This window comes from Thalia democratica, chromosome 5 (genome assembly GCF_965202585.1).
Source record: "Thalia democratica chromosome 5, ktThaDemo2.hap1.1, whole genome shotgun sequence".
Lineage (NCBI taxonomy): Eukaryota > Metazoa > Chordata > Thaliacea > Salpida > Salpidae > Thalia > Thalia democratica.
The window spans coordinates 54,621,198-54,643,530 of NC_139169.1; the positions used below are offsets into that span (position 1 = coordinate 54,621,198).

A 22,333-nucleotide genomic window follows, 5' to 3' on the forward strand; every position below is an offset into this window, starting at 1 on the left:
ACTATAAAAACTTGAAGACAGTTCACTTAAACGTTCTAAAAATGGGTAACATTTTGTTTTTTTGTTATTTGTCAATCAAAACAAGCCCATCGAACTGATGGTATTAAAAAGTTAATCTATTGATAAACATGTGCATCAGCAGTCAGCACCATGGTAGAGACGACTATAAAGCAGGATTTAATTATTCCGGACATATAGGGTTCTGATAACTGAAAAAGCTTATGAAAGTGTTATGTTTTGGTAGCTGTTTGGATAGAAATCTGGTAATTGTGCTCTGAAGAACTATTAGGAACATAAACATTAAGATTTTACGACTGAAGATAAAATAAATGAAAGTTTAATGTCATTTGATTAAATAAAAAAAAAAGAGATAAATTAAATAAATCACCTCATCTAACATTGATAATAATAACATTGTCAAACTTTGCAAATGCATTTTACTTTTTTGACTATCAATTTATAATCAATCATTAAAATTTCTAACAATGAAACATTTGAAACATAATTTTTCATCTAAGTAAACCTATAAATTTGTAATGGTATATTCATTATCTTTGGATGTCAAATAAAAGTACCTTTCGTACAGTATATTAATAATAAGAAGAGAGTATATTATTTTTTTTATTGATATCTATTACTTAAAGTAGATCATTTAATTCAAATATTTCAACAGTTTATTATACATAGTGTCATACATTCAAGATACATTTATATGTGACACATTGAAATAATAATATATGACTCGTCAATAATTACTAAAACAATTCAAAATATAAAAAGAATTATAAAGTTTGTGACCAAATGAATCTAGTTAATTCAGTTTAACCACGGATGACTCAATATTTCGTTTAGAGTCATTCTTTTTTCAACATTTTTGGCTAGCATTTGCGTGACAAAACTTTTGCAATCATCACTTACTTCAATTTCGAACTCAACTTGCTTGTTCAGCACTTCATCGTGATTGTCAAACGGGTAGTTTCCTTGCAAACAGAAAAAAATCGTTACTCCGACTCCCCAAAAATCAACGTCCCTGCCGTAAAAACTCGAACCTAATATTTGCTGCGGGGATTCGAGTCCCTCTGTCCCACAATTAACGGTGATTTCCGGGTTTTCTTCCCCGTCTTTAAACAAGGCGAGGCCGAAATCTAGTATTTTAATTTCTCCGGTTTTTCTTTTGTAAAGAAAGTTATCTGGTTTAACGTCCAAATGGAATATTCCTTTCTTATTCAACTCAGAAACGAGCTCAAGTATCAAACGGAAAATTTTTTTACATTCCTCTTCATCAAAATAACCGGAAGTACTGTCTGCAACGACATCAAACAAATCTTTATATTCTACATCGTACTCTGTGACTGTGACAAAATAAGTATCGTAAACGTACCAGTCTAAAATTTCTAACACTCTACCACGACCACATGCAACAGAGATGTCCTTTGCTTTTTCTTGAATATCAACTTCGATTGGTTTTTTGTCCGTAACAAGTTTAGCCAGACTTTCTTCGCTTACACACTGGTATCTTTTGACTGCTACTTTAGATCGAGTAAATTTATTTTCACCTACAAACACGACACATTCCTTCTCATTTCTAAACAATTCTTCCGAAGTCGTTTTATATTTCGTAGAAAAAAAACTAGAACTTGTACTTTTTAGCTTGCTGTCGTCTATTTGGTAATTTGAAGTAAGATGCTCTTTGTCTGAGCTACGCGTGTTAGCATCTTCCCTTTTCGTATCCTCACTACTCGGTGAGATACTTAAACTATTTGACATTTTATATTTGTGTCTGAATTAAAATTGTTTATATAAAAATAGATTTATTAATTCATAACATATAATTCAAAGCAAACATTATGGAGTTTAGGATTAACAAATCGTTCGAAGAATGCTCTAGTGTCAATGTTGATCATTGTAATACATTTAATTTGAAATCAAACATAGCTTTTAGGGTTTTTGATTACTAATTTGTTCTACTTAATAAGAAAAATTTGTCAGATATACTTTATGATTTGCTAAAATAAAATAAAAGTAGTCAAACGATCATACAAATGTAATTCAATTAAAATATCAGAGTTATAAATGCATTTATTTTTTAATTTAAATGTGTAAACAAATGACAAAACATTTAAAAGAACCAGAAGTGTCAGTATATTCAGTTAGTTATATATATTTTTGTTTAAGCAGAATAAAAACAAATAAAATAAAAATGTTATTTCTATTTGTTTAAAAAATATTTTTAAAGTTTTCAAAATGTTATTAAATTAAACAAGTAAAATGAAGGTATTATTTAATAATACTTATATCTAAAGTTTTTCCTATTTTAGAAGTCATAAAATGTTATTCCACAACAAAATCTTATAATAGTAATATTAGTATAGCTCTAAATTACTGACAAGCAACAAATTTCAAGCCAATCAAAAATAAACATGTCTATGTTAAATATACACCACTGCTTGAATTTGTAAAGTGTCTCAATTAAGGATCATGAACTTTTTGTATTTTAAGTTAAATATCTAAAATTATGTCTAAATCTATAAAAATGTTTTAAACTATGTACAAATTTAACAGAGCTTTAGCTTATACGTTTAATGTAAATTTTTGGAGAATATGTAATTTTAATGAAAACTTAAAGTTTGAATTCACAGTAGAATTTTGCAATACTTAATCTCTATGTAATTAAAACAACTTAGTCTTTTTAAATTGGTATCTAATCCATAATAATATAAATTATCTATTGTATGTTCTATAATTAGTTTTATTATTAAGTAAAGTTTATATCGTTAGAGTATAACAAATTAAATAAGTTTAGTTTTACACTGGTTTTTAACATTTTTATGAAAAAATTGTAAAGAAAGTTACAATTTAGCTATCGAACTACTTATAAGCATAACTTTTTATTTTTGTTTGGTAATTTTATTTTGATACATAGTTATGTTCAAAAATTAAATGCATTTTCTGTTTGAAAATTTAAGTCCGTATAAGTTGTTAATTAGTTTTATTGGACGACAAAAAATACGCTTACAATGTTTTGTCCTAGGACCTGGTGAACGAAAGAATCTTTCGGTTATCAAGTCGCACACCACGGATACCTATTAACGTCTTGTCCAGAACAAAACCTTAATACAAAATCTAAGGTTATTAAAACCAAGAATATAGCATAACTTTATTTAACAGTAATTATTAAGTTAATAACAAATTTGCACAAAAACAGCTCACGTAGAATGATAGATAATGATATCTATAAAAACATAGATTTTTAAAACAAAAAAAAGAATAAACTTGTATATACTTTTTGCTTATGAGATCATTATTGCTTTTAAAAGTTTCAGTAGATGAGTAGTCAAGTTAAAAAAAAGCAATTTCTATACAATAGTTGTATTAAAACTTTTATTTAAAGTGTACAGGAGTTTTCTAATTTGATCTGTTTTGCTTAGAGTAATCTTCTTAAATGTAATATTGAGAATTTACACTACAGTAAATATATTATTGTTTTATTAAATATAAAAGAAAAAAGTAGGCTCTTTTCATCTTCTGAATTGTAGAATGTATAAACAAAAAAAAACGAGTACAAATGTTCTTAGAATCAGTGACATAATATAGATATTAGTTTGAGTAACTTCGCATATCTTTTTTGAAAAAAGTTTATTTTATTTACATAAGTCTTTTCACATTCTATTATGGTTTTAGTAATTATTGTTACTTTTATTTATGCTATTTATTATTTAAAACATTTTATGGTAACATGAAGTTTAAAATAGGAAACCAGTAAACAAGAAAGTGTTTTTTTAAGCTTAAAATACTTTGTACTAAAATCAGTTTTTTTTCATTTATAAATGGGTTTCTAAAAAATCAGAATACAAACACAAAGAAAACTAAACTTCGTATAGTTTTTATTTGTTTTACCTAACTTTTATTTACTTTAATGAACTAAAAATGTATATTACTCTTAACAAAACTTAAAATTACTGTAAATAAAACCTAAAAAAAAAGTTTCTCTTTAAAGTTATAGTTTGTATTTTGTATAGTAAATACATTTTACATATAGAAAACATAGTAATTCAAAAAATAAAAAGCCACATTTTTTTTATTTTTTCAATAAGTTAAATGTAACAAGAAGTTATTTTAAATCTTTGATTCAAAAAACTAATTACACAGCTTTTTATTAAAGCAGTGTTTTTACTTGTTAAATTTTAGTTACGAAATCTCAAAAAAATTGTACAATTTTAACTATAAGTCTTTAGAATAACAAAAATTTACGGATCTAAGCAAAATTGTTTCTTATTGTTTAAGCCATCTCGAAAGTTTCAAGACTGAACTGAAGGATATTTTACAAACCAAAGACCAAATAAATAAAATTTAAATAGGTTGTTTTGTGATAATATTGTTCTTACGTATTGTAGCTGTTTTTATTATAAAAATTACACATTTTCAAAGTTATTATTCATATTTTCTTCTATTGTTTGTTTTGCTATATCTACATTTTTAGTTGAAAGAAGTTAATTATTATCAAAAACTTCAAAATTTCTAAAAGTGCGTAGTTTAATTTTCTAAATCTTTTATCTAAAAGTGTAAATGTAATAAATTAACAAATATATTTTTGTACCTTTATATACAATAGCTTTTTATTTTTCTATTAAACATTTTTTTTTTGCAAAACATTTGCTTTATAATAACACTAAAGTATTATAAAAAAGCTCTAAAATAGCACTAAATAAAAGTTTTGAAATAAATGAAATTTTTAACATTCAACAACTTTCCGCACCCACAACCAAAAACACCTCACCACTGGCCTAAAACACACTGTAAAGTTATATAAACAGGTTAAATATATAAACACAACTTAATATAAATGTTAGCACTTATATCTGGTAAACCTTTCTTCCCTAATAGTTTTTTATGTTGCGAATCATTAACAGGTTATTATGATGTATAAATAACTAAGATTTTAACAAAATGCTATTTTTATTAATACTTTTATTCGAGCTATAAGTTAAGCGATTCAGTTAATTTTTTCCTAAAAAACAAATCTGAGTTAATATTTTTTAGATTTAGACAACACAAATTGCTCAGTGCAATTTACTACTTTATTAATATTTGACAACGTCGGAATTTTTTCCCACTGAAACCGGGTAAAAATCGATAGAATAGTTAGTTTGCATATTTATTATTACATTTAGATTTAGGGTTAAAATTATTTCAACAATTGAACTGCTACAACTAGTTATGTTCTTTTATATATCTACTTTATTAACCCTTTGTTAGTTTAAAAAGAAAATTGTACTCCTAGATGTATATTAGATTCTATGTTTTTATAAGTATTTAGTACAATATAAAAACATTTTAAATTTGTAACTTTTAATAATTATTTTACAAAGGTAATGTCCTAAATATATATTAGTTTACCCCAAGATGGGTAAAAAAGTAAAATCAAATAATTTTTTTTAATATTCAAGTATGGTTCAAAGAAAATAACTTTTTGTGACTATATAAATTCTTTATTCTTGTAGTACAATAACCTGACAACAATTTTATTTTGTTACAATGGTAGAATTAAACTGCTTAACTTCTTAACATTAACTACGTAAATATTGAAAGTAATATCAATTTCTAATAAATAAGAAAAAACATATTTGATCCATTGGATAAATGTTTCTACAATCTTTACGCATAAAACTTTATAATAAGTTTATTGTAAAAGAAAAAAAAAACCTACAAGTGTTAATTTACCTTTTTTTTTGTTAATGTGCTGAGAAAAAAAGTTGAACTTTAAGAACATGTTTTATAAGTTTACCTTTTTGTCGGAAATGAAAATTAATGAAGACTTTACTACATTATTATATTTAATCTAAAAAGTAATAAACTAAAAGAAGCATTCACAAAACAGCTATTAAACTTTGGCGAAAATACAAGTATTAAAACTATAAATTGTAGAAGAATCTAGTCTTAATTGAAGCAACCTATTACTTAGCTCGAAAAGAGCACTATGACATATAATTTATAGTTTTAGGAAGGTGAGACAAATTTTAAAGATTTTTCGTAACATAGTTTAACTAAAGGAAATATACATAAAAATGTAAGTTAATAAAAATTAAAATTTTCTATGTACGTTCTTATTTTAACAATATTATTACAAGATAAATTATTTTTTATAATATTATTAAATCACTTCTTTTAAAAATTGTTATACTTTTAATTGTTCAATTTACACTAAAAGTATTTAAATTTAGAAAAAGTAAAATATTGCAAAAGTTTCAAAACTAAATTTTAAACTAATATAATCGGTTATAGTTAAAACTAAACAGTTGCATACTTCAACTTATTTATTGTGTTCTACAAACTATGTACACTAGAACTTTTAAACAAAAAACAAAAACTGATATATTGCTTATCAAAAGGTAAAGAGGAAGTTGTATGTAGTTGATTAGTATTAAACAAAATACTGTAATTATTTGTAAATCTACATTCTAGGTTGTATTTAAATTAAAGTATTTTAAAATTAAATAGGTTAAGTTTTGTAGACGATTAAAGTTTCTTAAATATCTTATAAAAAAATATTTTCAAATAATTTAAGATTTTAACCTAGCTAAACGTATATTTAGAATAAAACGCACAATAATAATAAGTACTATGTATATTCAATATTTACACCATTTAAATTTTTAATATTGATTAATTGAAATGCAGTCATAAAAATATTAAAAAAATTTTAAATAAAATTGAAACAAGATCATACTTATTCTTTAACAGAATAATAGATTACTTTTAATATTTTAAACAGTTATGAGAAAAAAAAGAGTTATTAAGTATTTAAATTGTTATTTTTTCAGTCTTTTTCGTTTTATTGAAGTTTACTAGTTTCTTATTTTAATATTTAACTAGATTAAATAACTTTGGTTTAAAGTTCTTTAAGACAAAAAGAAACTTCAGATAAAAACTACATTTACCTTTAAAAAACAAAGATAGTTTTTTAACTAAGGCATTTAATTGTTCTACAAAAACCATACCTAACAATAATAAAAATCAACAGGCAATATAATAAATACAAAAAAATCTATCAAACACAAATGTTAGTAGGTCTATAGATAAGTTAAGTAAACTGAAAGTAATAGCTAAACTTTAATTCAATAACAAAAACTTTGTTGTGAATATTCAACAGTATCACCAACTAGTTTAGTTGTCATATAAAAGCATCACAAAATATGTTTAAAGTTTTATAAATGCCGCTAACATTTTTTTGTTTAGCAAATTCATGCTTAGTAAGTGGAAAATGTTCACATTATTTAGCCTCTAGGATAGGGGTGGGCAAATTACGGCTAACGACTCATAAAAAAATATACTGAAAAAAAACATATTGAAAATGTATATAAGCACAGTACAATATAAATTGGGCGTTACAAGTTTTATGATAAATATTGTTTTAAGTTGTTGGTTAGATAAATTAAAATTTTTTTTATAATCAGTTTAATTTTTTTTTATTTAACAAATCCGGTTCGTTACCTACTAAAAGCTACTAAAACACGCCTGCCTACCAGAGAAGTTGCCCAATAATAATCTAATCTGATCAAAGTCTTTTTCTATATTTATTACTTATAAACTTTAAAAATAGTCTTAATTGAAATAAATAATCAACAACATAATTGTTTTAAAATTTTTGAATTAATAATATATAAAAATAGCTAGTTTCGATTAATCAAAAAGTATATCGGTTTTATAAAAACTTTAAACCATAAGTTTGATTCTTGTTTTTTGCATTTTGTGTTTCTTTTTTTTTGTTAAATTCATTTGCTGGTACAACCTTTAAACTTTACAACAATATTAAACACTTTATTTTGGTTGCTCTGTAAAAATGTTTTCGAACCATGATAAATAAAATGTTTGTAAATTTAAAGACATGCCAAAAAAAAAAGAATGCACGTAACATTACTAAAAGTGAAAAAAAAAGTGTACCAAAAAAGTTTAAATGTCATGGCTTAATTTACAGCAAAAATCTTTTGCAAGTTATTTCTTTGCATACGTAATGTAAGATTTGCTCGATTTCGTACAGACTACTTCCCATTATACATTATTATGTGTGGTTTTGCGGTTACTTCAACCTCTTTGATTTGGTCAGAACTTTTACGTTAAAGTCTTTGATGGTGCTTATCACACACCAGATTATCCATGCGTTCTTGTCTGTTAATAATATTAATGTTATTAGTTTACAAATTCTTGTTTGAATAGTATTCGAATAAATATCTTCTAATCTTGCAATTTCTTAATATAAGTCTTTGAGCATTAATTTGTGTTAGAATAATAAAAGTTGATCATTGACGAAACCTTCATTTACTTTTTATGGATTTTGTTTAAGTTTTTCTTTGTTTAATTCAACAAAATAATCTTGCGGAGATATAAAGTAATGTTGGTTTTTGATTACAAAAAGTTCAAGTTTTAACAATAACTATTAAAACATAATTTTTATTATAATAATTAAATAATTTAGTATCTTAAATCATAACATAAAAAATATTCATAGATAAAACGCAAATTCTCCTTACAAAAAAGAAATTAAATCTCAATAATTTTGATATTTCACATTGTGTTTATTTTATTATTTATATCTTTAGGTAAGCTTTTTAATTATTATAGAAACTAAATTTAAAAATTACACTGTTTATAACTGATTATAATATTTTTTTGGACAAAAAATATTTTTTATTTAAGTATTTGATTTAATATGGTCTTCAAACAAAACATTGTTTTATCAACATAGATTTAATATTTTTTAACAACTATTGAAATTTATTTTTACAAAACCTATAACTTTTACCGCTTAGCTTTTATAATATATAATAGTTTCTTTATACTGATTTTTAAGGTTTTAATTTAGAAAAAAAACTATATTTGACCTTGAGTTTGTCGTGCTTTCCAAAAAATAAAGTTTTACACTAATGACATACAACATCAGCTGTTTGTAGAACTAAGTTATCTCGTCTTTTAAAACGGCAATTGATTTTTTTTGTAACATGTGAACAAATTTTATTAAAATTGCATTTTTAGGTTTTCCTTTAATTCGTACTTGATCATATTGAAAACTGTGTACTAAACTCAACACTTCTGTATAAATATATTTTAATCATAAACAACAGACAATCTTGGTTTTGAAGTTGAACATTTAAAAAATATTAAAACTTTTGTAGTTTAATTGTTTTTAGATTTAGTAAAATTAATTTTTTATATTATTTCTTTTCGTATAAAATGCTACCAGTATACTTTTTAAAGTTTTAAATTCTTTTAAAAACTAGTATGAAATAGTCCTTGAGCGTTATTTGATATACACTTTAAAATCAGCATTTTATCTGATTTATACATATAAGCTTCCTATTCTATTTTTTTATTATAAATGCTAAAACTTGAAGTATATATCTATTGTACTAGATATCTAAATACCCAATGTTTTGTTATGCTATTTACCACTTCAATAGCTAATTTGTGGAATTTAAGGATAAAAACTTAAACAATTCAACATTGGAAACTAATAAAATTTATTTCTTTAATTTCTTATAAAAACTATTTCAACGCCAGTTACGCATGTTTTAAAACAATTGTATTTGTTTTTTAATTATTTTTCTTTCAATCTTAAACTTAATACATTTTTTAGTTTATCAAAGCAATAACTTGAGTACGTAGAATAAATGTCTTATAAAGTAAACGTAAACTTTTCTTAAAAAGTCAAAACATAATATCTTTGGAAGATATTAGTCTTACGAAACTTCAGTAAAAATAGGTTAAACTTTCATTTTAATGCATTTTAAATAATTTGTTAAGAATTTTTGTTGTAGTTATTCAGGCTAAAATGTTTATTAAAGTTTTGTAACACTATTTACATTAAAATTTTTTTGTCAAATGGTTAGCTTATCAATAACAAGCTATACAACTAGCTAATTATATCTATTTAACATAAATTGTAGTTAAAATGTGCTAAGATAAAAATAAGATTTTTAACTTATTCAACATACTTTGTTCATTTTTTACCATACTACTCTAATATATTTTTACGAAATTGAAATAAAAAACTACGTTTGAAAATTTCAATTTGTAAATCTCAATTTACAGTTAAAAGTGATTAGTTTACAAAAACAAACATTTTTTTGTTAAGTAACTCGTGAAAGTAAAATTAAAAGTTTTCAAATAACAAGGGAAGCTTTTTTTAATTAAATATTTACGCAAATAAACCAGCGTGCCGCTCACATGAGATTTTGCCTTGATCATCGAGAAAATTTTTGAGCTTGCCAACAATTTTCGCCTTGCTTATAAAATAAAATAACTAATCTTCCCAGAAAAATATACCTGCCAGATCAAAGGTGCGTAGCCCGCGCGTTAGCTCGCTTAATAGATATTTTGTCTTTTTGACACAATCGCCGCCGTTGCCTGAACAACTGAGGAACGTCACGGTTCATTAAACCAAAGAAAACCCAGTTACTTTGGTAAGGTTTTTTTAATTACCATGCTAAGTTTAATTGTTTTTCGGTATTTATGACTTTTTCGAAGTAAAGCTGAATGTAATTTTTAGAATTGTCAGCACAACGTAAAGTGTTTATAAGTTTAAAAAAGTCGAAAATTTAGAGATGTTTTACCGTTGCACCCAATTTTACTAAGGTGATTGAAAACTTTACAAGTGAACTTAATAATACTAAGCAGGTTTTTGTGAAATTGTTACACAAAATATGAAATTTTGTTCATAACAGTTTTTTTTCACATAAGTTTAACCTACACTAGTTAAAAAATTACTTTTCAATGATCAAGTTTATTTAAAAACACAAAAGTACAATGGCAGCGGTGAAAACAACAATAGATAAAAAAAAAACTTTTCAATTGAAACAAAAATAGCAGATATCGAAATAGTGGCACTATTGAAACAAAATAAATCAGTTTAGGTTTATTTAGATTAGAATGAAAACAGTTAGCTAAAAGATATAGGTAAGAACTTTAAAGCTTTAATAACTTTTTTGTATGCTTTATTCTTATTAATTTCTATTTAGAATAGTTTAATGAATTACGCTAATCAAATATAAGTTAAATTTTCGTCTTCGAATTTTCAATAGTTTTATTTGTTTAAAAAGGCACGTATTGTGCGCTTTGTATTGTTATAAAATCGGTTTGTAATCTTTTACAACATTTAAGGCGACGAATGATAGCAGTTTAAATATACATAACTAACATGATGCATTTAATAAGCTTAAAAAGTTTTATTTTAAAAAATTACCACATTAATGAGTGTGTAAAAAGTCTCACAGTGTGAGCAAAAAATAACGATATAAACTTTAAAATAGTTGTTTTTAAATCATCAGCAAATGAGCAGCCGTTTCAATGTTGGATGTATTTAGTGTGTTTCATCTTGTTAGTGTACAACAATGACAAAGTAAAGACTAGCCCGCCGTCTTCTTTAAACACCCCACTTTCTTTTTCGTCAAAAACCTTTATATGCTTATCAGTTACAAGCCAGAAACTAATTCTGGTCAAATTATTTGAAGCTTTCCGCTTCAGCTTCCCTGGCAAGTCTTACAGCAAATCTTTTTGAAAAAATTTCGCGTACAGAAGCCGTACCTTACTACTTTCGGGCAGTATTTGACTTTTGAATCGTCAACGCAAGAAGACTTATTCGGTGTATTACAAGCCACTCGGGAACTACATGAAGTGATGCTTTTAGGCTGTGGTTTCGGACACAATCTTCTAGACACATTTTGGTTTCCTTGACGACAAACAACGCGCCTTCTTCTAATTCCTTGTCCATGTCCACAAGTAATTGAACACTAAAAAATTAATCTGTGAGTTTTAAACTTATTGAATCGAAGTCTAATTTTTTAATCATTTTTTTAAATTAGTTTATAGTATTTTTTTCTTAAATTTACAAGTTTTTATACTTGATAAAATTAAAAACTTCCTTTTTGTGCCAAAAACTTACAGTTCCCCAAGATGAAGTTCTCCACCTTATAGGCGGACAAGGACCTAGTTCACACTGCGCTCGTTCGACAGGTTTCTCTCTGTTATCGCACATGTTATCTTCGTACTGAGTAGTTCGATCTGATGACAAGCAAGAAACACTTCTAACTTTCCACCCTGATCCACAAGTAGTCGAGCACTAATCAATATTGTTTTTTTAACTATTTATTTCTATTTTGATTAGTTTTGATTGAAATTTTTTACAGTCTTACCAATAGTTGTCTGACAAACTGTTAGCAAATGATGAATTAAAGTACTAACTCTTTGCCATTTTCCAGCGACCCACTCTGGAGGGCATGCATCAGTGTTGCAAGTTTGTTCGGTTGAAGGTTTTGCTTCGTGACAATAGTGTTCAGGCACCGTTTCGTCCTCGGTGTTTGAAATCGCTCTCATGCACGCCACTAACCTCTCCATCGTCCCGCCTCCGCAGCTCGAGCTGCAATCCTCCCATTTGCCAACGAACCATCTAAGTGTTAATGGTTTTATTTCAACTTATTATTTTCACATAAAGCCACTTAAAACGAGCAACTAAATATACACCACATAGAAAATTAGAAATAATATTCATTAATCAGAAAAGTTTAAGCATGCCTTTTTTTTGTTTATTTTTGTTTTAAGCTATTTAAAAAATCTTACTGTGCTGGACAAGGCTCCAAGTTGCATGACCTCGTAACAACGGCAGGTGTGGGGCTGGAGTCACAAAATTTGTGTGATACCTCAGTGTCGTCGTCGACTCGCTTACACAGGACAGGCTTCGACTGTAACCCGCCAGCGCAAGAAGCAGAACAGGGCTGCCAGTCTCCAAACTCCCACATGAAAGCCGATTCGGCAACGAACCCGTCTCCGCTACCAACGTCTATGGGAACGTTGTACTCATACTTAACTCCTGGGCTTGTCTCTTGCAGAAGCACCTAGTTAATATAAAGTGTTAGTTATAAACAGTATTTCATGTACTTTTTAAACTAACGTTAAATTTAAAAAGTGTTTAACGTTTTCTACTGAGATACTTTATAAGAAACATATTTTTTTGTTTTGATTTTTTAAGTTTTATTTTCTTATTGCACAAAATGAAGCTTACTAAAAAGAATAGAGTAGTTAAAAAAAATGTTTGTTTTTTTTTAGTAGCAAAGCAACCGTCTAGTTTACATTTAAACTCTTTTTCAGTAGACTGTCAAACTTTTTATAAAAGTTCATTCATATTGTGTAGAATTGAGTAGAAGATATTGTGTACGTTGAAATTATTTGTAATAATTAAGCAATAATCTCGAAAAAACGTATATTTTTACAGCATCTCTATAAGCAGATAATGATTTTCGGATACGGTAAAAAACTAACTAACCGAAAGAATTAGGTCTCTATCAGTCGGTCCTTTTGCGCTTAAAAATTCAGGTTTGTTGTTTGGGCGTCTGTAATTCCAAACTGTACCTGCAGCAGTGAAGTATCTAGGCCACTCAATCGACCAATTAGAATTAAGGTAATCAGTAAAATTAATTTCTTCAACTCCTCTTAATGCTGTTAGTGTTTCAAGGATAAAAAATTAAAATAAATTTCTATATATATTTTTTTTTCACAAACCTAAAAAGTTCTTGAATGAAAATTGAACTTCTTCTACGTGTATATTCACTGAACCTTTAGGTATGGTGATTACGTAGTGATAAACTGAAAATGTTATAAAAAAGATTATAAACGAAATATTAAAAGTAACTAATACAAAACAACCCTGCTCAAAAAGCGGCTTAATTATTTTTTACTATTGCTTTAAATTTAAACTACTTTGAAACAAATTTGCCAAAATTTATTTTGAAATCAGCTCAGATAGTAGCGTGCTTCTATTTAACGCATGAACGAAATATTGCTTCATAAAACAGAGAGCACAAAAAAATATTCTCCGTTTCCCCCATTCAAAACCAAAAGTATAAAATAGCTCAGTAAAACTGACGGAGAAGAAGCAAAAAAGCAATGACGTAACCCGTTTCGAAATAGAGGTATGAGCGGATGCGGTCTGCAGAACGAAGATGGAAGCTTCAGAAAGGGAAAAGCGCAACAATACTTTGAATTGTGAGCTTTCTGCGGCGGCTCGCATCACGAAAAATCTATTAGCGGTCTTTGTTCGCTCGAAATCTTTAAATGACCCGCGAAGAAATGCGCGAAACGCAAAAGGAGAGAAAGAACACGCAGGGTTGTGGATTAGCGATGTTAAGTTTGTTACAGGATGTGTACGTAGTATTAAATTAAATAAGTTTAAATTAATGGTGTTCATCAAAACATAAACGCAGTTGCAAGCACTCTGTTTGTGCACTTGAAATAGTATGTGTTAAATGAAAACTTTATAGTGTTTCTATGAAAATGAAATAACTTTAAATCTAAATTAATCAGACTTAAAAGGTAATTACTCAGAAATAAACCATAATCTTATAACTATGTTAGTATTACATATACTCTATTAATAGGTTTTCGTAATTGTTTTTTTATTAATAGATGTTTTTTTAATCACAAATTCTTATCTCCAGACAATTTTAAGAAACAGTACTCGATTATTAAATTAAAGTTTAACTGAAATAAAAATAGCTTAAATTAGTACGTTTAAAAATGTCTACAGTTGAACAGATTTATTTAATTGTTTTTTACATAATATATATTGTAATTTTTAGGAATGATAGAGCAAAAATTTCATAAACTAAGTACAATGAAAAAAAACCTCCCAAGTCTCCACTATTAAATAGTCCACCATGGGACACGCAAGAGCTGCCGTCTCCCCCACAGACCCTGCATTTGTCCATAACTGCTCCAGAGTTTAACACATTGTCGCATCCTACGTGCTGTCAATAGTAAGTTTATAATTAATTGCAAAAGTTTTTATGAATTTTTTATAACGGCTATAATTTCAAATATGTTAGTATTTTTTTTAAGCTGTGTATCAAACTTACATGACATTCACCGCCAATACAAATATCTTTTGAGTCAATGTAGCATTTAGTACCATCAATGACAGAGTTTGACTTTTGAACAAAAAAAGAATGGCCTACTGCCATACAGTTTAAAGCACAAGGGTTTTCCATACTTCCCTGAACTGCAAAATCAATTTTAAATAAAAATATTAATTTTAATGATAATGGTTTTACTAAGACTAAATTTTTACTAGCTTAAGAAGTGAAAAAGTTGGATTTTTTGTATTTAAGAAAAAGTGGATATATTTACCAGCAACTAATTGCATTAAAACTGAAATTAAAAACATTAAATTAGTATTAATTAAAAAACTGTATAATATTATCGGATAACAAAATATCTACTAATTTATAAATTATTTACTACTTTTTACTAACAGTACAATAAGAATGGTTCCCAATTGTAATATCTTTCTCTGAAAAGCTCGTGATCATAAACTTCGCATTGCAAGCTTCGAAAGTCCTTTGAGTTTTCCGGACAGTCCTTAAGTAAATTTAAAATGAAAAAACAGTTTAAGCAGTTCAGATTATTTGATTAAGTTAACATACTTGAGTGTTACAGGTTTGATAACGCTTTCTCCTGCCAATACAGTAACTTCCGCCGTTTTCTGGCATCGGATTGTTGCAGGTTCGGTACGAGCTTGCGGCACCGACACCACAAGTCCTGGAACACACGGACCAATGTGACCATTCGCCCCATCCCCCGTCTTTAGACTCCGGCAAGGTACCGAAAGCAATACATTTCCCGCGGTTGCACCACTGTTTGTGAATGTTTATGAATAAAATTTTGCTTTTACCGCTATTTTCTATATAAAAAAATCTTACTCCTTCTGAGACGTCTTCGCTTGTGCAATTGGTACCTTCGGCAACGGGAACATTCTGGGTGATGCATTCGTTCAAGAGTCCTGACCGGGTCATGTTGACAACACACCACAATATGTTGCACGCTTTCTGAAGTTAAATAAAGTTTTAATACAATGATATTATTTTTTAAATGACACGCTGAAGTAAATTGATGAAATAGAAGTTCGAAAAATTGCAAACATGCTCGAAAATAGGTCTGCTATTGTTTTTTTCAAAGTAAAACATAGTTATCGCGGTCGTTGAGCAAAAATAAAAATTGGTTCGACTGCATGATGTTAAAAGAGAATAGCATAGAACATGCAAGAGAAAAATAAATGAGACAAAAACAGAAAATTAGTTTCAAGATTTTAACGCATGTACATTTTTTCAAACAATAAAAAAACAGTAGCTTCTTAAAAATATAATAAAACCTTTAGTTTTGTAATTTGATGCATTTGAAAATAACTATAAGAAATAAATAAATAAGTTATCTTTTTAGCAACTGATTTTTTATTTATAGTTTTTAAGTTCACTCAAATGTGCATTAAATAAATGAACTTAAGCTTTTACAAAACTTTTTCTATTAAAACTTAACAGTTATGCTTAATGTATTTGTTTAAATGAAAAAAAGTTTTGAAAAAATGTAAGTAAACTAAAACATTAAAAAGATTTAAAACAAAAGTAGTGACTGTCATTAAAAAGTCGATTGTATTTTAAAAGACCACCAACGAAGAAAAAGTAAAAAATTATGATTATTTTAAATGCATAGTTCAAGTAGAAATTCATATTAATTTGATTGCTCTAGGCCTAGCCACCCACATTTGTATGAGCTATCTGGTCATGGTGAGGTAATTAATCAGGCCGCTCGTAAACAATCTCGTCGATTACCGTGTGTCCTTCAAATTCTCGAAACACCATAAAAACAAGGTGATAAGAAGTTTTAATTAACTCTACGAGCCATCAACCTAGTGATTTAAAGTAAGATTTTGTGAAATGGTTAACTTTAAATAGAAACCACACAGTGCCTCTTTCTTAGTTACGTAACTTTTACTCAAAAGCAACTTACTCCAAAACTGCATTCTCTCGACGAAGCTCCGAATTGAAAGCGGCATTGCTCACTAGCGTCGTAAATTTGACCCGGCATTTCGTCCGAAAACTTAAAGTCTCTCAACGGTGGCGAATCTAACAAGCATTCCCCATTTCCCTCACTTTAAAAAGTACGTTTGTTGTAATTGACCAGCTAACTAGTTTTAATTCTACAGCAAGCATAATTTTGATTAAAGATACAGTTTTATATTTGAAACAATATAAATGTTGACTTTAAATATACTAACTCTAAGTAGTCTGTAATGTATTTTCTTGAGCACCGTGACCACTGAAAAGGATTTCCAGAAGCCATAGCCTTGCCCGCCATGATTTTAGCTGGTTCTCCGTAAGTGATGCCGCAGTCGTTTTTAGTGCCGTCATGCTCCATACCAAAGCTGAAAGGTAAATTCGTAAACATCTAGCAACAAACTACATTGTTTTGAACAGATTGTCGCTTACTTGTGGCCGATTTCGTGAGCTATTGTGTGAGCAGTCGCGATGCCCGTATCCTCGTTGATATTGCAACTTCTTCCGCTGTCGCACATGCTGTTGAGTGGTGCCAGACCTTTTAATTGTAAATTTAAATTTCATTATCAAATTTTTGATGTTTTTTATGAAGTACTCCGTGAAACTTTAAAGAATAGTTAAAACTCAGTTTGAACTTCCAGTTGCTTCCGGTTTGTGTTTTAATTGAAACTTTAGCAGTATGTGTAAATGTTGCAAGTGTTAAACATTAAACACTTAAATTAACAAACTAATTTGTTATCCTCTAACGGAATTGAATTTTTTTATGCTGTCATTTTAGTTCATTAGTTAACTTTTATCAACACTAATATTTTAAATATCAGCAAGTTTTACTTATTTATTTGAAAGATGATCATTTTGAACTAAAAGTATTAGATTTAGTTATGTGAGAAGTTCATTTGTTTTACTTTACTTTGAATTAGTCGCATAGATTTTTATTTAAATTTTAGAACTATACTTTCTCATGAACGTAAAATGCTTAATTTGTTTATTAAACTAGCTGTTTAAATAATACAAATCTAACAAAAAAACTGCTATTTAGCAAAACAAAAAGCAAGTGTTAAAAAAAGTACGATTCAAAACTATATTACGCTGAAAAACATGAAAACAAATAACTGTATAATTTTTTTATGATTAATACTAAATAAATAAAAAAAGTATCACTAAAAGGGTGAACAAGTGCTTAACTGCTTAGTGACACTTAGTTATTTTGAACGAAAAATAGTGAAAAATGAGATAAACTTTTTACAGAAATTTATATTTCAAAAAAAATTTTTATATTCTTTAACTTTTGATTTTTGTTAAACTTTGATAAAGGCTAGTCATAAAAACCAAATAATCAATATTGTGAGCTTTTTCTGATAGTTGAATAAAACTGACAAAAACTTTGTACATAACTTTTTATTCATCGGTTAAGAGAGCGTAAAATTTTTGAACAATATAGAGTTGACATATTTATTTAGAAGAAATTTACTTTTATAGAATTAATTTTTTAATGTTAGCAATAAAGTTTACTATGAAAAATTTGATATAAACTTACCTAAAGTACCGCAGGGAGCATTGTCATTTGCACAAATATCAAGTCTAAAAAATAAACGTAAATTTAGATTTGTTGTATTAAACAGATCTTTTAAAAGCCAACAAACTTATATTCTATTAAGTCAATTTTTTTATCAAGGTTCAGATACCACTTCAATAATTGAAATATTTTTAAGAAAAAAATGCGTCTGTAAAACTCATATCATTGGAACTTGTTTCCATAAATCATTAATGTAAATTAAATTAGTCATGGTTCTGCTACTTACCAGATCAAAACAAAAACTTTATTGTCGTGATAAACACTTATTTTATACAATACTTAGTTTTAAAACCTGAATTAATGTAAATACAAACATAAAAAAGGATTATTTTTGCTTATAAACTAACCCTGTAATTAATATAGCGTTGTCATGGCGATTAGTTCCAAACTCAATTTGGTTTTCATCTTCATTAGCAACTAAATTTGCCTGCCATTTGCAAAAACTAGCCATGGAAGGGTCAGCATGATGGTTCAGGACTAACCCAGGCTGCAGACAGAGTTATTTTTAAAGATTTTTTTTTACTAAAGTTAATTTCAATAAATATTGTAGTTTGTAAGTAATTCGACTGAACAAAAACCCCAAGCAAAAAAAAAAAAAGATTTTATTTTTTTAAACTGAATGATAGGCCAGGCTACTCGTGATTACTGTGATTAAACAATAACTGTGTGGCTGTAGTTTATGTATTCACTGCTAAAGCACACAAAGAAATGAACAAAAACACTCGAGACAACTATTCTAAACTTGAACTAATGGCGAAAGTAAAAGAACACTTAAGAGCTTTATGATTGAACTCTTGAAGGGGTACGCTATAAAAATCTATTTTAATCTTTAATGATGTTTACATGAGCGAAATAAGAAAATAGAATGAACAAATTATGAAAGTACATAATAGCTAAGGACCATCAAATTTTTTATAAATAAACAACATTCTTTACTTTAAAAGTCGGACATAACATAAATTCTTCATCTTGTGCGTTGTAACTCACTAACGTATACAATACCCTAAAAGTGTTTTTATAATGTTTTGTTTATGTTTGAGTTAATTTTTTTTTTTAATCAAAAATAATAGTTATGACATGATTTAACAGACAAGCAGTTTTCCCCAATATTAATGTTGTAAGTTGAAATTCTTTTAATGGTTATTTATCAACCGAAAACTAAACTTTTGTTAGTGATAAAAATTTCTTTACCTGATCCTCTACTAGCAAAACCATTTTAGTGACAACAATGTTCACTGCATTTCCAATAGTTGCGTCGTGATACAAGCTTCCGACCTAAATATTAGAACTTACAATTAGTTTACAGTAATAAATTAATAACTTAGTTTGATATTACCACAACGATAACATTTAAAAAAGTATTAGTATACAAAGTTACGACAGAAACTTTGAAATTAAAAAAAAATTATACAACTTTCAGTATTCTTACCATGTTCATTATTGTAAGAAGGTATCTTTGCAATTCATCACGTCCATGGAATGAAACCATGTGTTTATCTGCGACCACTAAAGTCTCAACGTTTCTCTCAAGGCTCACTGACCTTCGTCGACGTGATTTTTTTTCATCTCCGAGACTTCTTTTAGTACGATATTCTTTATTACTTGAAGAATTTTCTAATTTTCTTTTAGCTCTTTTATCAGTTTCTAATAATTATAGATCATGATTAACTTTCATCTCCATAAATACAAATGTAATTTTTCATACTTTCAGTATTAATGTAAATAATTTTGATAAACAACCTGTAACACCACATCCTGTTTCATTTTTAAAATTTAAGCTTCTTTTTTCTAGTTCATTACTTGTACTTCTTTTACTAATGTAGTGAGGTGTTGGTTTGCCCTCTTCATGTGTATGGTTCCATTTCGGTTCAATGAAAAAAGTTTCGTCTCCTTTATGAACTATTCCTTGCTGCTCGAAATAACATTACGTTTTAGGGTTTAAAAATGTTTACAGGAACAGGTTTTTAGTAACGTATTACTTGCAATTAGGTTAAAAGAAAAAAAAATAGTAAAAACCGAGTACAAAAAAGTTAACAAACCAGTCCATTGCAAAGGCTCATAGCAACTTTAGAAAAGCCTTCGTGATTTTCAATGACCCCGGTGTAGTGACAGTCGTGTACCATGTTGTGCCTTTTCATCAACTTTCCTCCCCTTCCCCTCTCCTCAACAATAAAGTTTTTTGAAACGAGCTTGTAGTTTCTCCTCAATTTCAAAAGTGCTTTGTGCAAGTATGCTTTCGAGTCAGCTCCGTTCAGCTCGTAATAAACCAAATGGCCTCCGTCCGACGTCATCTTTGTCGGGTTCAGATGTTCAGACGCCTCTTTGGGATCAATGGATCGCCGCCTTCTAATTTTTCCGTCAGAATGAATTTCGGACAAAGGCTCAATTGTGGCATATTCAAGATGCTCCCTGTGCCTTGTCACTCTTTTAGGATGCGTGATTGTTTGAAGCGGCTTGCTGCCGTAGTGTTTCTCGTGGTAATCTTGCGATCTAGACCACATTTCTGTTATAAAAACGTAATTAGAAGGCGTTAAAACTTTTATTTTAAACCGTATAAATTCTGCTGACATAATTAATATAAAAGTTATGTAAAATTAAACAAAATTTGTTGTCATTGCTTTTTATTTTGGTCGTAAAAGCTGACTTACTTGATATGCTTGAGAAAGCGAAAAACTGCTGAACGCAACCAAGCGCGACGAAAATGAGGTAGCAACAACAAATTTGTAGAACTTTATGTTATTTTCTTGTGTTAAAGTCATGTACATTTTAATTTAACAAGCTCAAATTTATTTAAAAACGTATTTAAAAAGTTGTTTTCCTACTTGTTGCATTTGAAGGGCAATGAAATATTTTTTAAAATTGAAAGGTTATGTGTTTATGTTTTTTTTTTTCGATTGTTTTTATTTGCAAAGTAGTAGTTTAAAGAAATTCTGTATGTTGCAGTTAAAAAATAAAAACATGCTTAGTGTAAATATTTTTATAGTAATATAATTAAACGTACGTTTTCAATTGAAAACTTTCAAATACGTACGTATAAAAACTGTAAACAAAAAAACTATATTAAACTTTATTTAACAAGTTAAAAAGTAATTACTTTAACTGTTAAGATATTTAGTAGTTTATTATTCAGAAAAAACTAAATTTAAACTTTTAGAACAGATAAAACTATCTATTTTAAGCAATTATATTTAACACATAGCAGTACAGAAAAAAAATGCAATTTTAAAAATGAAACAAACAAAAACCAAACAAACCATGTCGGTTTTTTTGAAGCAAAATTCTTTCATTTGTATAAATATCTTTGCTTTCTGATTCTATAAAATTTAAACTAAGAATGACTATAAAGTTAAGTAAACATATTCTAATCCGAGGCATTTTTGTTTATATGTTTGGCGCTTTTCAAGTTTAAAGTTTCCTCTTTCAAAATGTATTCTTTTGTTTGTTTTTTCAGACAAAATATTATTTGTAAGGCAGTTTTCTTATGGTAGTTGTTTTTTTCTTTAAAATGTAATATTTATTTATTTTTTCAGTTAATTTATTTCAGTTGTATCTGTAGAAAAAACAGTAGTATTACTGTATTTTAAAATTGTTATACACAATTTTTATCTTAGTTATAAACAATACACTACTTTTGTTATGAATGTAAAAGAAGGATTTTGTAACAAAAAAATAAATATGTCAACTAAATTTAAACAAGGTAAAAAAAAAGTTTTTGTAGGAAAAAATGACAGTTTTACTTTGATTACTCTTCATTTTTAATTAAACCGAGAAAGCTAACATCTTAACATGTATTACTAAAATAAAGCTGATAAGCTTGATATTAACTTATGATTTATCCCACGCTACTACCGCAAGTAATTCGCACACTTGTATAAGCTGAGTT

At 27.6% G+C, this 22,333-nt stretch overlaps 2 protein-coding genes across 2 annotated transcripts; both read right to left on the reverse strand.

Moving 5' to 3' along the window:
- Window positions 1–816: 816 nt before the first annotated feature.
- On the reverse strand, window positions 817–1,767 carry LOC145836634 (serine/threonine-protein kinase pim-3-like). Its single transcript, XM_082944420.1, has one exon. The coding sequence runs from the start codon at window positions 1,765–1,767 to the stop codon at window positions 817–819; it is 951 nt and encodes a 316-aa protein (XP_082800546.1).
- A 9,037-nt stretch (window positions 1,768–10,804) lies between these two features.
- LOC145837098 (A disintegrin and metalloproteinase with thrombospondin motifs 6-like) lies at window positions 10,805–21,996 on the reverse strand. The gene is made up of 21 exons (XM_082944870.1): window positions 21,705–21,996; window positions 20,490–20,953; window positions 20,191–20,359; window positions 19,880–20,094; window positions 19,642–19,725; window positions 18,798–18,937; window positions 18,412–18,455; window positions 17,307–17,412; window positions 17,096–17,242; window positions 16,828–16,969; window positions 15,744–15,869; window positions 15,468–15,677; window positions 15,297–15,402; window positions 14,901–15,043; window positions 14,672–14,792; window positions 13,549–13,632; window positions 13,313–13,485; window positions 12,610–12,884; window positions 12,235–12,439; window positions 11,936–12,112; window positions 10,805–11,783 (listed from the first exon to the last, which is right to left on the reverse strand). Exons 1-21 carry the CDS (start codon window positions 21,823–21,825, stop codon window positions 11,514–11,516), a joined length of 3,522 nt encoding a protein of 1,173 aa, XP_082800996.1. The 5' UTR covers window positions 21,826–21,996; the 3' UTR covers window positions 10,805–11,513.
- Between the last annotated feature and the right edge of the window lie 337 nt (window positions 21,997–22,333).

Excerpts from the sequence above, each read along its gene's own strand:
- LOC145837098 (XM_082944870.1), bottom strand. The coding sequence starts at position 21,825 with ATGCCTCGGATTAGAATATGTTTACTTAACTTTATAGTCATTCTTAGT. Across the intron at positions 20,954-21,704 it reads GCTTCAAAAAAACCGACATG|AAATGTGGTCTAGATCGCAA; the intron begins GTTTGTTTGGTT and ends TTTTTATAACAG. Across the intron at positions 12,885-13,312 it reads ATAGAGACCTAATTCTTTCG|GTGCTTCTGCAAGAGACAAG; the intron begins GTTAGTTAGTTT and ends TATATTAACTAG.
- LOC145836634 (XM_082944420.1), bottom strand. The coding sequence starts at position 1,767 with ATGTCAAATAGTTTAAGTATCTCACCGAGTAGTGAGGATACGAAAAGG.